The sequence below is a fragment of the Periplaneta americana genome, chromosome 7 (assembly GCF_040183065.1).
Source record: "Periplaneta americana isolate PAMFEO1 chromosome 7, P.americana_PAMFEO1_priV1, whole genome shotgun sequence".
In the NCBI taxonomy this organism is placed as follows: Eukaryota; Metazoa; Arthropoda; class Insecta; order Blattodea; family Blattidae; genus Periplaneta; species Periplaneta americana.
In genome coordinates, this window is record NC_091123.1 from 140071521 (window position 1) to 140088913 (window position 17393).

General features: G+C 37.1%; 1 protein-coding gene across 2 annotated transcripts in view; it reads left to right on the top strand.

Moving 5' to 3' along the window:
* The window catches only part of LOC138703488 (uncharacterized), a 349295-nt gene that overhangs the window by 302117 nt on the left and 29785 nt on the right, over positions 1-17393 (top strand). For both annotated transcript variants that reach the window (XM_069831388.1, XM_069831387.1), the window contains exons 5-6: positions 11095-11286; positions 15172-15348. In XM_069831388.1, coding sequence (XP_069687489.1) covers positions 11095-11286; positions 15172-15348 — 369 coding nt within the window. The remainder of the gene's footprint in view (positions 1-11094; positions 11287-15171; positions 15349-17393) is intronic.

Consider the following 17393-nt stretch of genomic DNA (forward strand, 5'->3'; position numbering starts at 1 on the left):
ATCAGGGAAAGCCTTTTGTCTTCATTCAGGTCCCAAAATATTCTGAATATATGCTTTAAACCTTAAAAATTTAACTAATTAAATTGCGCCTCGAAAGTGCTAGCTATTAAACAAAGTAACTACTTTAAATAAGGAATTGCTGGCTACAGTTTCATTTTGGAAGAGGGAAAAGAAAAATTAATGAAAACATACGCAACCTCGACAGCAAGCGATGTTAGCTTAGATTATATTCAGTACTTCTAGGAGTCTCCGAAGTTTACGCCAGCATTTTATGTCTGCAGTAAACTCTCGATTAACTGGGATATTTATTATCCAGGACGATCTATAGTGAAATCCATTTCGTGAATAATGTTTTTAATGTGCTGTAGTCTAATTATTAAAACCATGTTTTTACTTCAAATTTTCAAAATCATCCTACATAGTATTCAAAACTGCATGTCCTTAACCTACAAAAACAGGAATAATCGTGACACTACTGCAATCATATTATATCATCTTATCAAACATTGCATTTGATCTTTCTGCAACAAGAGAAAAAAAAAATACGAGGAATTCAATCTCGATAGTCCCTTTCCTATTAAAAAAAAATCACATTGGTGGCTCCAAATCCTGTTTTTAGTGTACGGTACTTACAATACTAATGATTAAAGAGGTAATATTCACCTTCGACAAAGTTCCTGTGTTATTTATTTATTTTTTTATTCGTGCACCTTCTTCTCAAAGTTCTCGTTTAGGTTCATGAATATACAATTAACTCGTATCTATATTCTGCATACTGCAGATTTCTCCATCCATTTCTTAAGGATAATCGCTCAGTATTATACAAATTTACATTATTATTTATTGTAAATTAAATTAAATTATGAGGTAAGAAAATACTGAATTATATTAAATTATACCAGGTTATACAAAATAATTATACAATAATTTTGACACGCACAGAAAACCAACAAATGGGAGAACATAATCAACTGTAGCATATGTTATAATATAGTCCTGCAACATGTGCCGCATGGAACGCTCCTGCCATCTAACGGTAAAACTTCGCATAAGATATCCCTATAGAGAGGGTGAAAGGTTAGGTTTCACTCTTAGAGTATGAAGTAAAGAAGTCCCGGACTATAGCGCTGGTGGTGGTCTGCCGTACCTCAGTCATCTATCTGCGGAGTCATGTCCTCTTCTCGTTCCTCTCTTCAGATCTGTGAGTCGTCTAGAACCCATTACGGCAGTTAACAGCCAGGAATTCCCACCACGGCACAGAGCCGATTCGATACTTCACAAATACAAATGGTGTCCTGTTTTGTCGAAATTAAGATAATAAGTAATGACGGGGCAAATGTAGAAAGTGTTGGTGGAATGAAGAGAGAAAACAGGAGAACCTTGAGAATAGTACATTATGCAACGAGCCAATAATGGTAGTATGTTTATGAAACGAGCGCAAGCGAGTTTTATAATTTTCATACGAGCGTCTTAATTACCATTATAGGCAAGTTTCATACGACTTTTTATGCTCGACCATATTTCTAACTGGAAATTATTCATAAGTATTCATGTTATTCTTATCTGACTGGGGAGCGGAACTGACCTTGTGCAATACCTCGTAAACTGTGAGATGTGCGCAGACGCGAAAGTATTGATTTTTTTCCGAGAAACAAATGTCATTGACCTTGATATAATCTAGAGAGTAAAATAAACATTAATCTTGATATAACCTTGAAATTGATTTAGACATTGAAAAACGAGATGACAAATTGAATTTATTTGAATATTATTTACAATTAACGCTAATTATTATAGTAACAGAACATAACCTTCTGCGATAGTATTGGATTTCCAGCCTCCGTGACGTTTCGCTAGTTGTCTTTCGATTGCATATCCGAGAATAATCGATACTTGCGCTTTTTTATTGCTACAATGGTGTTTTATGATTGGTGGAACACCTGAACTTTAATGAATATGTGTACTTTAATGAGGCCCATTGAAGGGCTGCTACCAGGTGTATAATTACTACATTTCGGCATGGTCGAGCATAAAAATTCTTATTGGCTTGGCTTCATCCAAGACAAGTACAATTCTACCATTGTTGGAATGAAGTCTTTGTCGTAATACGGATTTCCGATGCTGATGTGCGAAGACTTCGGGCTCAGTACCTGGGCTTATCAGGTACTCTTTTCAGGGTGGGGCCTGGCTCTGTCAGGGCTGAGGCAGGATCCGATTCACAAATGCAACGCAGGTCACGAGACCTATCGGTCTTAGACAATAATCGCATTTCGCCGGCTTACTTCTGAAACCTCGTAAGTCCAATTTTTCCCCGGATGTTGAAATCTGAGGTCGGACATGGGTTAGATTTCCGCTTCCGATTACTTGTTTTTTTCCACTGTTTTTCCCAACCGTAAGATGAATGTCAGGTAATCTATGGCGAATCCTCGGTCTCATCTCTGCAAATATCATCTCGCTATCGCCAATTCCATAGATGCTAAATAATTTGGCAGCTGATACAGCGACGTTAAATATTTATTTATTTATTTCTTTATCTATCTATCTATCTATCTATCTATCTATCTATCTATCTATCTATCTATCTATCTATCTATCTATCTATCTATCTATCTGTCTGTCTGTCTGTCTGTCTGTCTGTCTGTCTGTCTGTCTGTCTGTCTGTCTGTCTGTCTGTCTATTTATTTATTTATTTATTTATTTATTTACTGGCTTTTAAGGAACCCAGAGGCTCATTGCCGCCCTCATATAAGCCCGCCATTGGTCCCTATCCTGAGCAAAATTAATCCAGTCTCTATCATCATATCCCACCTCCCTCAGATCCATTTTAATATTATCTTCCCATCTACGTCTCGGCCTCCCCAAAGGTCTTTTTCCCTCCGGCCTCCCAACTAACACTTTATATGCATTTCTGGATTTATTTATTTATTTTATTAGGTTATTTTACGACGCTTTATCAACAGCTTAGGTTATTTAGCGTCTAAATGAGATGAAGGTGATAATGCCGGTGAAATGAGTCCGGGGTCCAACACCGAAAGTTACCCAGCATTTGCTTATATTGGGTTCAGGGAAAATCCCGGAAAAAATCTCAACCATATAACTTGCCCCGACCGGGAATCGAACCCGGGCCACCTGGTTTCGCGGCTAGACGCTCTGCAGTTCTGGATTCGCCCATACGTGCTACATGCCCTGCCCATCTCAAACGTCTGGAATTAATGTTCCTAATTATGTCAGGTGAAGAATACAATGTGTTCAGTTCTGTGTTGTGTGACTTTCTCCATTCTCCTGTAACTTCATCCCTCTTAGCCCCAAATATTTTCCTAAGAACCTTATTCTCAAACACCCTTAACCTATGTTCCTCTCTCAAAGTGGGAGTCCAAGTTTCACAACCATACAGAACAACCGGTAATATAACTGTTTTATAAATTCTAACTTTCAGATTTTTTGACAGCAGACTGGATGATAAAAGCTTCTCAACCGAATAATAACAGGCATTTCCCATATTTATTCTGCGTTTAATTTCCTCCCGAGTATCATTTATATTTGTTACTGTTGCTCCCAGGTATTTTAATTTTTCCACCTCTTCAAAGGATAAATTTTCAATTTTTATATTTCCATTTCGTACAATATTCTCGTCACGAGACATATTTGTCTTTTCGGGATTTACTTTCAAACCTATCTCTTTACTTGCTTCAAGTAAAATTCCCGTGTTTTCCCTAATCGCTTGTGGATTTTCTGCTAATATATTCACGTCATCCGCACAGACAAGCAGCTGGTGTAAGCACAGCGACGTTAAATAACCGACTAAAAATATTAATAAGATGAGAATTGGAAGGCCTATCTATCTATCTCTCTCATGCTGCCGCTCCAACTTTTTCTTGCTCTGTGTAAATGTTTACAGTCTGTAAAACAGAGTTTTAGTGTGTTGATCAAACCTCTTGAAGAGCTTGTTTCTGCATCTGTTTTATGAATGGCTCTTGAATACAAACATGTCAAGCAGCTTCAAGTGGAACATCATGCCTCTCCAGATCTGTTTCTGATTTATCTCAAAAACGCTTTCACACTCTTTTCCTGTATTATTATTCTTCTTATTATCGCGTCGTTAGTTCTACAGTGGAATTACGAAGATCTGCGTTTGAATTTCGACAATTTGGAGTATAATTTTTTTGTAGACAAAAACAAACGAAGTATTACTGTTACTAAAGTTAGTTCCAGTTCAAAATTAATGTAGTAATTAAATACAGAATAGATTGGTTAATTCGACATTTGATAATTAAAATTATTTAGTAATTGGTATAAATACTTATTTCCTGTGAAAGTTTTATTTAAACAAATGTTAAAAATTCGCATTTGATTCGAACTTTCGAAGCTTATATTTGAGTCATTCGAAACCAGGACTTCATTGATTTCAACGAAAATACTGTCCATTCTGGCATTGTAGAAGAAGTTCAAAAGATTTTCGTAGAAATCTCAATTAATAACACTGAACAACAAATTTTTACTTTTTGTCTTGCTCCGAAATATAAATAGATGAATATTACTAATATGTACTTAAATCTGAATTTAAAATCCAAATTGCCTCATCACTTACCATTTTCCGGGGAAAATGAATTCAATATTTTATGACAAAACTTATTTGTTTTTAATTTTTTGCTGCTACTCATAAAATTACAACACACTAGGGATTCAGAATTCCTCATAATACTTGCAAAATGTGTACTGGATACAAAAATGATGTAACATAGCTTAAAACATAATAACAATAAAATATTTCATGCATATAATAACAAAATCTCAGAATTTGAACTTACATTTAAAATAATTTTCTGAATGACTTCCGTTTATAACTAGACTCGGGACTGTATTTTACAAGGAACCAACAATAGTCTGCAAGCATGCTGGATGATGATCTTCCTTTATATCGCCTTTTCATTTCAGATATTTCTTCATGAAATCTTTCCCCATGCTCGTCGTTTACCGCTCCAAAGTTAGGAGGAAAGAAATCCAAATGAGAATGTAAAAAGTACATTATGAGAGACATATTACACTCCATTTTGTCATATGCACTTAACATGATTTCCACAACAAGTTCTATGCAGTTCTCTACCCTAGAATTTTCAAGGAAATTTGAGCAAACGTCTTTGAAAGCGCGCCATACCATTCTTTCTGTAACGGAAAGTTTTTCCTCAAACAAAGGGTCAGCCATAACTTTGTGAATTTGTAGACCGATGAAAATGCCCTCTTTTAATTTTCCTTCACTCAAACTGGTAAACTTTTCCTTTAAATACTGAAAACCACACCCTTGCTTGTTCATTGCATAGACCTCACTTTGAACTGTTATGGAATTTACTTAATAGAAGGGACCAATATCTGTTTATTTATTAGAAGTACAAAATAACATGCCAACAACCATAATAAACCGTAATTAAGCCATAAACTCATAAAATGCATTAGCTTTCCTTTGGTTTACACCCCCAACCCGCTCCAGATGTTTCCTGGGGGAGCGCTTAATGAAAAGTGAAATCATAGTATATCTTAAAAACCTTATGTGATACGAAGAAAAGAGATGCATTTTCGGATTCAACGCACATCAAACCATAAGGGACACATTGTTTTAAGTCGGAGCAAAATTCTTGTTGTTCATCGTAATTATTCCAGAAATTCAAATTCTATCTTTAACTGCATAATGATCACAGGAAGTGCATCAGAAATGGTCTTGCTAATATTAACACATTTCGTACTGTTATCTAGTAACTGATTGTAGATAAGAGAAAAGGGAAGGATGCCCAACGCTTTTGTTTATAGGTGTATGTGTTACCCTTCAACTTCGCCAATGTGGTCCGAAACGCGCCATGTAATGAAATAGTTAATCTTCGTTATCTCAGTGGCTTTACGTGTTTATGTTTTTCCGCGATCACGTGGTAGAAGTTTATTTTACAAAATGGCTATAAGAGTAATATTGAATACCAGTATTCCATATTAACCTCACTTATAACCGTAAGATCTCATAGGCTCATTAACCGCAAGAAAATATAATACTAATAAGTTGAAATGAGACATTTTATTACCGGTATTTTTACTTATACAGGAATACTCCTGTTATCAGATTCTCAGTTAAGGAAAGGAACAGTGACTACGTTGACATTAAACCACTGTATTAGGTTTGGATTAGATTATGTCCGTCCATCTTGATTTTTTTTAGTTATTTCAATTATTCATTTAGAGTTTTAGATTTTTCAGACTATTTAACACATTTGTAGTATTTATTTTTCAGTAAAAGCCAACATTATCACGAAAAATTGTTGTATTTCATATTACTCTTGTATTCCATATTACTCGACAAATGTACATTTTTTATATTAGTTGTTATTTACGTAACATAAAATTAATTTATTCAGTTGATGCTATGAAAAACTATTAAAAAGAAGTCAAACAAATTATATATTCACTAATCATTAGTTCTGTGTTAGTAATGTTTAGATGCTTAACAAAATCAAATATGGTATTCTACAGGGTGTTTCCGAGGTGGTGTTACAAACTTTCAGGGATGATGTATCAATTTGAGATAAGGAACCATGGTCGGGAAATGACTGAGTCGAAAGTTATAAGCAAAAATAGTTGTGTGGAAATGGAATTGTAATTTGGCACCACGTGCCCTCCTTCCCTTAACCTTTGGAACAGTCGTGGAAAGATGGTATGGGCCGGATGTCTCCTACGTGGGTACTTGCCCCGATACAATCTGTGAGCTTGTATACTGTTCCCATTGGCTCATTCGTATTCGAAAATCAGATCTGCTTATTCAGCTCTCGTGTACTCCTCCATTTCACTAGGACTGATCGACTAGACACTGCAAATTGTACACATACACTGCTGTCTACAGACGTGTATACCAGGACCAACCATGTCCGTTACACATTACGCTATCTGCATTGCTTTAGTGTAGTTTCCTGTCCCCATCCCTCAGACAGCGCACTGAATGGAATACTGTAATTATACAACGTAAATAACGTCAGATGAATATAGTGTGTGAATGATGTAGACATAAATACACATAAATAAGGTGTACAGAGGAATAAAATTATTTCCACATAACTATTTTTGCTTGTAACTTTCGACTCGGTCATTTCCGGACCAGGGTTCCTGATCTCAAATTGATACATGTGGCCTTCTCCATCATCCCTGAAAGTTTGTAACACCACCTCGGAAACAACCTGTATAATCCAAGATTATATAAGGTTTTTATAAAGAGGAATCGTAAACTAACATGATTAAACAATACATTATTCAAAAGCAAGTTGTTGAATTGTTTTTAAAATTATAATCATCACATAAATTTCTCTCCTTTATTTTTTGTCATTTTAACAATGTCGTATGTTTATGTATATGCAGTGTTTGTTTCTTTTTCTTCTTTTTAAATTTTATGTGTAATTACAGTTAACAGTTTAATCACAGCTGTGATTATTTTTCCCCTTCTATCCAGTTTTCATTATAGGTCACACCCGACCTCAAGCATCTTGCTTTTTCGGATGTGACCCAGTTACAATTTTTTTTATACAATTTGTAGCCTAATATGTGTTTGAATAATGAGATTGGTAAGCAATTTTGAGTTTTTGAACAATATTCATATACGAGTATTGCAACAGTATTGTAAAATCTTTTTTAACGTATGTAATTTTTGCTTGCAATAATAAACAATAGTACCCGAAGTTTCTCTACTATTCCAGTACCACAATAATTTATCCTTTCACTTCTTATAATAATAAAGTAAAACTAATATGCAAAGAGCAAGTTAACTCTTTTGATTATTTAGGTTGCCACCTCTCTTACATTTCCCCTAAGGATTTTGACAATAAAATGGCTAAATATCAGCAACTCATAAGCACTACTAAAAGAACACCGTTGAAGAAGGTTAGAACTGAGACGGTTTTAAAATTTTACAATACTATTATATGGTTCTGAAACATGGACACTCACCTCACAGCAGATCAGAAGACTAGAAACAGCAGAGATGCGACTCTTAAGGCCACTAGCAGGTTATAGGGGAGAGTCGGGTAGTATCGGACATCGGGTAATATCGGACAGTGAGTTTCTTTCTTCTACCACACGATGATAGTACCTGGTTGACATGGTTACGTTTCAGTGATGTCGCATAGAGAAACGTAACCATGTCATTCAGGTACTACCAAATGGTGGTAGATGAAAGAAACGCACTGTCCGATATTACCCGATGTCCGATACTGCCCGACTCTCCCCTACACTTCTTTATCGCCAAAGAAACGAGGACATTCATAACATATTAAAAATACAAAACATAACTACAATTCTAGATACATACAGAAGAAGTTGGCACGACCATGTGATCAGAATGCCCCCAGAAAGAACACCACAAAATATCCTAAACTGCACACCAAGAGGAAGAGAAACTTCGGTAGACCGAAGAAGCGTTGGAGGGACCAGCTGAATCCAACGGCCTAATCCGAAGAGCATTTGATGATGATGATAAAAAAAGAATAACTGAACAATTCGTTGTGTTTGGAAACATTGCCATGCCACTATCGTAATACTTTCCCTTAAGTTCAAGAGTCACGCTACGCCACTGCCCCCACAATCCCCCAGTGCGCATGCTAGGAGACCGCAAATTCACCCCCCACCCCCACTCTGCATGATGTCACATAGTACTCCGTAGCAAGCGCACCTTACACGTTAACGAGTAAACGGAGGAACAGTGGTTAATTGCGTTCAAAGAGCTCTGAAATTAACTTACAGTTAAAAGCAGTAAAGCAGTTGTTCACTGCTAACACAAGCTGACTCAACAATCACGGCTTCTCACCTAAGATGTAAACCAGTAAATTGAAAATAAGCCTACAGCCATTCAGCAACTTTTAAGTGGAAATTACTAGACGAAGTCTATAAACAAGATCCAAAGTCATATCTTGCATTTGATTGTTTCAACGTTTTAATAAGTTAAGGTACAGTGCATTCATATCTTCTGAAGTATCATAATCATTAATATTGTGGCAGCCACCGATGTAGCTCAGTCGGTTAAGGCCCTTGCCTGCCGATCCAAAGTTGCGCTCGGGTGCGTGTTCGATCCCCGCTTAGGCTCTTTACATGGTTGGATTTTTCCGAGGTTTTCTCCAACCGTAAGGCGAATGTCAGGTAATCTGTTGCGAATCCTCGGCCTCATCTCGCTATCACCAATTCCAATGACGCTAAATAGCGTTGATACAATGTCGTTAAATAATCCAGTAAAAAACATTGTGTCCTGGACACTAATGATTAATGCATTCCGCAACTTAAGGATCTGCATAAACGGTAGTCCTTGTAATCCCCTTCTTGTTTTTCATTTTCCTTTGTTCCTATGGTTTCCTACTATTCCCCTTGTTCTTCTTGCATTCTCCTTGTTTTCTTTATTTTTCCTTGTTCTCCACTTATTCTCTTTGTCTTCATTGCCTTCCTCTTCTCCCTATGTTTCCCTTCTATTTCCCTATTCTCCTTGTCTCCCCAATTTCTTGGGAAAACAAGAATAACAAGGGGAACAAAAGGAGAACAAATATAAATAAAAGGTGAATATAAAGTGAGCGACGGGAATAGAAGGAAAACAAAGGGTAGAACGATAAGAACAAAGTGAATACTAGGAGATACAAGATAACAAGAAAAGACAAGAAGAACAAAGGAAATACAAGGGGAACTGGGGAACACAAGGAGAACCTGGGGAATACAAGAAGAACAAGGGGAATATAAAGAGAACAAATAGAAATAAAAGGAGAATAAGGAGAATATAAAGAGAACGAGGGGAATTCAAAGAAAACAAAGGGTAGACGATAAGAACAAAGTAAATAGAAGGAGAACAAGAAGGTACAAGATAACAGTAAAAGACAAGGAGAACAAAGGGAATACAAGGGGAACTGGGGAACACAAGGAGAACCTGGGGAATACAAGGAGAAGAAAGGGAAATATAAGGATAACAAATAGAAATAAAAGGAAAATAAATTAGATACAAGGAGAACGAGGAGAATAAAAGGAGAACTAGGGTAATACTTTGTTGTCCTTGTATTTCCTATGTTCTTAACGCATTACCCTTTGTTGTCCTTGTATTTCCTATGTTCTTATCGCATTACCCTTTGTTGTCCTTGTATTCCCTTTGTTCTTATCGCATTACCCTTTGTTGTCCTTGTATTCCCTTTGTTCTTATCGCATTACTCTTTGTTGTCCTTGTATTTCCTATGTTCTTATCGCATTACCCTTTGTTGTCCTTGTATTCCCTTTGTTCTTATCGCATTTCCCTTTGTTGTCCTTGTATTCCCTTTTTTCTTATCGCATTACCCTTTGTTGTCCTTGTATTTCCTATGTTCTTATCGCATTACCCTTTGTTGTCCTTGTATTTCCTATGTTATCGCATTACCCTTTGTTGTCCTTGTATATCCTATGTTCTTAACGCATTACCCTTTGTTGTCCTTGTATTTCCTATGTTCTTATCGCATTACCCTTTGTTGTCCTTGTATTTCCTATGTTCTTATCGCATTACCCTTTGTTGTCCTTGTATTCTCTTTGTTCTTATCGCATTACTCTTTGTTGTCCTTGTATTTCCTATGTTCTTATCGCATTACCCTTTGTTGTCCTTGTATTCCCTTTGTTCTTATCGTATTTCCCTTTGTTGTCCTTGTATTCCCTTTTTTCTTATCGCATTACCCTTTGTTGTCCTTGTATTTCCTATGTTCTTATCGCATTACCCTTTGTTGTCCTTGTATTTCCCTCTTTATTTTATATTCTTCTTATAGTCCTTTTATTTCCTTTTGTTCTCCTTGCACCCTCCTTCCTTCTTGTATTCCCCTTGTTTCTCGTCGTTGTCCTTTTATTATTCTCGTTCTCCTTGTATTCCTCTTGTTCCATTCATCTTCCTCTTGTTCTCCTTGTATTCCATTTCTTCTCCTTGTCTTTCCTTTGTTCTCCTTGCATTCCCCTTATCCTCCTTGTATCCCCTTATAGTGGCTAGAAGTGGTTGTATTTTTATGTGTCAATTCCAAAGTTACCCCCACGTCTAGTGAGGATAAAGACGTAGTTCTACGTAAAACATTAATGTTGTGTTTGCTCCAGGAATTGGCTCCACGGAGACGGAGTGCACGGACATGTTGACGGTGCGCGAGATCGACCGACTCCTGCTTGCTCAATGTGGAGAGAGAGAAGAGCCTGTTCACATAGAGTCCGAAGGCAGAGGACTCGACGTCTCCGTCTCTATCAAGAGCAAGAACGTCTTCCCCAAAAGAGGCGTTTTGTTCCAATATAAAGGTACGTCACACATCGTTACTCAGTATTATAGCACATTGTACAGTAGTATATACAGTCACGAAGCTTGAGTTGTGAGGGTGCTAGGAACCAGTGGCGGCTGGTGGTTTGAAAATATGGTGGTGCACAATGGATATCGAAGGGAAGTTAAACATACTTTACTTTAAAGTTCAAACCGTGTATACCTGAGGGCGTATACATATAAAGCTAATTTATATGCAATTAATAAGTAAAATGACTAAATACAAGCATACTTATTTATACAGAAAGTCCAAAAGTGGAAGGGGTCGTGGGCGGAGCTCTCTATATTGCGATTTACCCTCATGAAAAACATTTGAGCACAGAATCGTCATCAGAATTCTACTAAATACCAAGTGCAACGTTTCCGTTCATAAAATTCAAATGCAGCTTTCGTAGCCTGTCGGGAGATAGCAGCACTTATTGTCAGAACGACAACTCTTACAACTTTAAAGCAAAATACAAACTCCTTTATGTATTGTGTCGTTTGTGTGTATGTAGATTGAGAAAGTAATATGCGAAATATGGGACTGTTCGTTGCACAATCCGAATTAATACATTTTTCATGCTTATTACTTCGGACAAATATCTAGTTGAAACAGATACTTTCCCAGTCGTCCATGTCAGGGAGTGCGACGAACCGTTCTCAATGATAAAAGCAGTAGATCACGCCTCTAATCCCCCTGTCCCCGCATTAGCCGAACATCTCTATAAACTACCTTCCCTAGGTTTTCAACATCTTTGCAAACCAAGAGGCTCGGAGGCTCCTGCACACGTACAAAACAAGACACCAGCTGCAGACAGTCATGAATGAAAATTGTAAAATAAAATTATATTTTTAATAATAACAAAGCCGGGAGATTAGGAACATTACTGAGGGGTGTACAAATCTGCAACCCCCTTGAGAAGCCGTCACTGCTAGGAGCAATAGACTGTGCTGATAGTATTTCGCATTGTCTGTAATGAGGCGATATTAGCGATCCTAGTGGTTAGTAACTATATATGGATGCATATTTACTACGTATTGAGCTTCGTGACTGTATATACTAGACTGTGATTATAGTCTATAACCCAACCAAGCAAATTGGCTGTTCGACTGAGGGCGCTTCGAGCAATTGAAGGGCTCCCTGCAAAAAAGAGGTGGCTCCATTTTTTGGTCAAATTAATGCTTTGCTTGTTTCATATGTTAAAAAATATCCCCGATCTTTTAGTGCAAGAACGGTGTGATTCCGAGTATTTGGTAGTAAGTTACAGTGGAATTGGAGCTGAGCTCCCAATCGTTTCGTTGCAAAAAGGAGGCAGCTTCTGAATCTATATACAGAGTGAACCGTAAGTACTGTTATTAATTTCAGGGTATTATTCTTTGAGATATTCCAAACATAAAAAGTTATATAAAATGTTGCTCGTTTTTGCTTCCATTTTGAGATAAAAATTGTTATATGTGACCCGTTGCGCGAAAAGGGACCTAAAGTCGTGTAAGGAAATTTTACAGGAGAACAAAATAACGAATTTGATGTGTAAAAACTGCATTTCTATGTTTTGACATCTTGCGCTACCTGTAGGCTTTTTTACATACTAAACTAGGACGTAGTTTTACACAGTGCTCCTTAAATACCAAAATTTTTCTCATAGTTGCTAAGAAACAAATGAAAACTTTAATTTGCATTTTTGTCGAAAAGTGCATAATGTAATATCGATATTCAATAAGTGATATATTAAAAACTATAGTACCTAGAACCATGAATTTTTTTTAAATGTTCAGTATTTCATCCTCTTTTTGAAACCACAAAAAATGAAAAATCCGACTTTAGGTCCCCTTTCCTGCAACTAGTCACATATTATGAAATATTTTATGGCGTACTTTGAGAAAGCCATTGATTGAATTCCCAATACGCTCAGTCAATTTAAGAGAGCAGAGTATTTTGATAATAAGTGATTGAAGGAATTTTAGTTTTGTCCGTCAAATGTGCAGAAATTTGATCCGGACAAATGTAACTTTTCGTTCTACAAAAGAATTTTAAAATGTTACATTTCTTTAGATGAAATGTCTGCACATTGAAAGGACAAAACTAAAAATTATTCGGTGGACAAAGAGAAAAGAGACTATACTGTGTGAGGTTGAAATATCCTAATGCAATGTCCGACGATACGATCATATTTCACCATTTTTCGAATCTTTATCTTGGCTCCGGCTCAACGTTCGCAGAACTTTACACTGTTTTTCTCTTCTATTTCAAATTCTGCGCACCTCAACCACAAGTTATCTGTCGTCTCGTCTTGTGTATTTGTCTTCCAATCCTAACCTAAATACTCGATCTCAGATCACCGGTACCTCATCATAACACTTCCCGATACTCATCATCATTCATCGTTTTAATTTCTCGTCATTGGAACTCCCTACCTCATACCTTAAGGGGCTGTCAGACATTTACTAAGTTCAAAACTCGGTTGTGAGCTAGACTGCTTAGACTGTGAGCTTCCCTAAAATATAATCTTTTCTAATATATGATTTTTATTTTTAATATATAAATTTTCCCTTTACTTTTTAACTTCGCTCTAGAATATGCCATTAGGAAAGTTCAGGATAACAGAAAGGGTTTGGAATTGAACGGGTTACATCAGCTTCTTGTCTACGTGGCTGATGTGAATATGTTAGGAGAAAATTCACAAACGATTAGGGAAAACACGGAAATTTTACTTGAAGCAAGTAAAGCGATAGGTTTGGAAGTAAATCCCGGAAAGACTAAGTATATGGTTACGTCTCGTGACCAGAATATTGTACGAAATGGAAACATAAAAATTGGAGATTTATCCTTCGAAAAGGTTAAAAAATTCAAATATCTTGGAGCAACAATAACAAATATAAATGACACTCGGGAGGAAATTAAACGCAGAATAAATGTGGGAAATGCCTGTTATTATTCGGCTGAGAAGCTTTTGTCATCCAATCTGTTGTCAAAAAATCTGAAAGTTAGAATTTTATTTAGAAAATAGTTATATTACCGGTTGTTCTGTATGGTTGTGAAACTTGGATCTTACTTTGAGAGAGGAACAGAGATTAAGAGTGTTTGAGAATAAGATTCTTAGGAAAATATTTGGGGCTAAGAGGGATGAAGTTACAGGAGAATGGAGAAAGTTACACAACGCAGGACTGCAGGCATTGTATTCTTCACCTGACATAATTAGGAACATTAAATCCAGACGTTTGAGATGGGCAGGGCATGTAGCACGTATGGGCGTATCCAGAAATGCATATAGAGTGTTAGTTGGGAGACCGGAAAAAAAAGACCTTTGGGAAGGCCGAGACATAAATGAGAGGATAATATTAAAATGGATTTGAGGGAGGTGGGATATGATGATAGACATTGGAATAATATTGCACAAGATAGGGACCGATGGCGGGCTTATGTGAGGGCGGCAATGAACCTCCGGATTCCTTAAAAACCATTTGTAAGTAAGTAATATATAAATTTTCTTTATTATTTTAACAATTACTTCGATTCACATTACTATAATTGTTTGATTCTTAGAATTGCATGTAACTAAACTTGTTTTCATATTATTATTATTATTATTATTATTATTATTATTATTATTATTATTATTATTTAATTAATTGTATATTGTTCCTGTATTTATTTTTTATATTTGCTATTGTTATTACACTGGTTGAGTGGAAGAGAAGACTTTATGGCCTTAACTCCGCCAGTAGAAATAAATCTACTAAATAAATAAATGAATAAATAAATAAAAAGACAAAAGAGGCCACGCTGTGACAATAATAAGGACAGAGTGAGAACTGCTGGATGAACAAGCGGAAAGATGTAATTGCTTCTGAAAGTCAAGGAGGCTGTACTGTGAATGTTACAGCTCTGGGATGTCCGCCCCTGAAGACTCCTGCAGACGGCTACTTGGTGGACCGCAACGCTTCGGACGCCCACTTCATGTGCTGCGTGGGTTTCGTGTTCCCGGACACCATGAGGAGGGGGCGCAGTTTGCACTGCGAGAACGAAAACACGTGGAGCACCAGCCTGCCCGATTGCATCAGTAAGTCCCTGCTTCATTTCTGTGCTTATGTTGCGTAACTTTGTACCCGTATTCTATTTTTAACGTTGAATATTCTTTACATACTAGCCTAATCTACACACAAAACGTAAGTCATATATATTGTTCAATACCAATAACTTAGTACACTGTTCCGCCGATGTAGTAGAATGCATTTGAGTCTAAAGAAAGCAGAAAACAGTACAACGTGGTCTGTTGTTGTGGCGAGAATCCAAGCCTCCGCATACCGGTAAGACATCATGTCACAAACACGTTCAAGTCTGAGTATTTCTGGCAAAGTAAATATTATTCAACGCCTTGAAAACGGCGCAAATGTTAAGGATATTACTGGAGAGAGTACAGCTCATGCATTCCGTCAAGACACTCGCGATGTGCAGTACGGGAACAACGTTTCTGTTAAGGGGGGTAGAAGTAGAAGGGAAGGTCGGGTGCGTGCCTACTGAGTTCAAGGCAAAGGCTAACCCATTCCCCTATAATCCCTAGGTAGACTCATCCGATCTCCTGCGCTGCTCTATAGGAAGAGTGGGGGAGTGTCTTGACAACATGCATGAGCTGTAAGATTATTTTTTTTATTTTTTTCTTTCTCTATTTAATCCTTTATTTATTGATTTATAACTTTATCTCCATATTAATGTATTTATTTCTTTATCCATTAATTCACTCCATTCATTTATTCATTCATTCATTCATTCATTCACTAACTCACTCACGCATTTCTTTTTATATTTATTTATTTATTTATTTACTCTTTTATTTTTTCATTTATTTATTTATTTATTCATTCATTCATTTATTATTGTATTTTATAAACGGAGAATGGAGAAAGTTACACAACACAGAACTGCATGTATTTTCTTCTTCACCTGACATAAGTAGCGGCATTAAATCCAGATGTTTGAGATGGGCAGGGCATGTAGCACGTATGGGCGAATCCAGAAATGCATATAGAGTATTAGTTGGGAGGTCGGAGAGAATGAAACCTTTGGGAAGGCCGAGACGTAGCCTAGATGGGAGGATAATATTAAAATGGATTTGAGGGAGATGAAATAGGCTATGATGTTAGGGACTGGATTAATCTTGCTTAGGATAGGGACCGTTGGCGGGCTTATGTGAGGGCGGCAATGAACCTCCGGGTTCCTTAAAAGCCATAAATAAGTATATATATAGAAAATAAAATTAATTTGTATTCCCATCATAAAGCGTTTCAAACAGATATTTCAATGTACTATTTGCTTTGGTGTTATCAGTTTGTTTTCTCTGTATTAGTATCTTGCACAACAAAGGGGTGAAGTGTCCTAACAGCACAATTTTTCAGTACCTGTAGATATATACAGGGTGTTTGACTGAAGCCGTTCATAAATTGTTTTAGGCATCACGCACAACATGACTAGGGGTGGACACACAATACTTTTCGTCGTTGAAATTCTTTAACTCACAGCTATATATTCTTTAGGACCAAAAATTAATCTTTACGTAGATTCTTCGCCCAACAGTGCATATTACTGTGGAATCTCGGCCACCAAGCCACTCTGTTGAGTGCGTTCCTTGTATAATGGTAGTTGACTTAATGTATGTCAACATATATGTCCAACTTGGAGTCAGGCCACAAAGGGAAAAACACTAGAGGAGAGGGATTCGATCCGGTGCCGTGGATTGAACGGCGTAGCTCAGTGATTAGAGCACTTGGTACGTAGAACCAAGGGCCCGGGTTCGATCCCCTGGTCCACACCTATGGAGTAACGGTCAGCGCGTCTGGCTACGAAACCAGGTGGCCCGGGTTCGAATCCCGGTCGGGGAAAGTTACCTGGTTGAGGTTTTTTCCGGGGTTTTCCCTCAATCCAATACGAGCAAATGCTGGGTAACTTTCGGTGCTGGACCCCGGACTCATTTCACCGGCATTATCACCTTCATTTCATTCAGACGCTAAATGACCTAGATGTTGATATAGCGTCGTAAAATAACCCAATAAAAAAATCGATCCCCTGCGCAGGAGCGAATTTTTCTCCTCTAATAATCATTGTTACCAT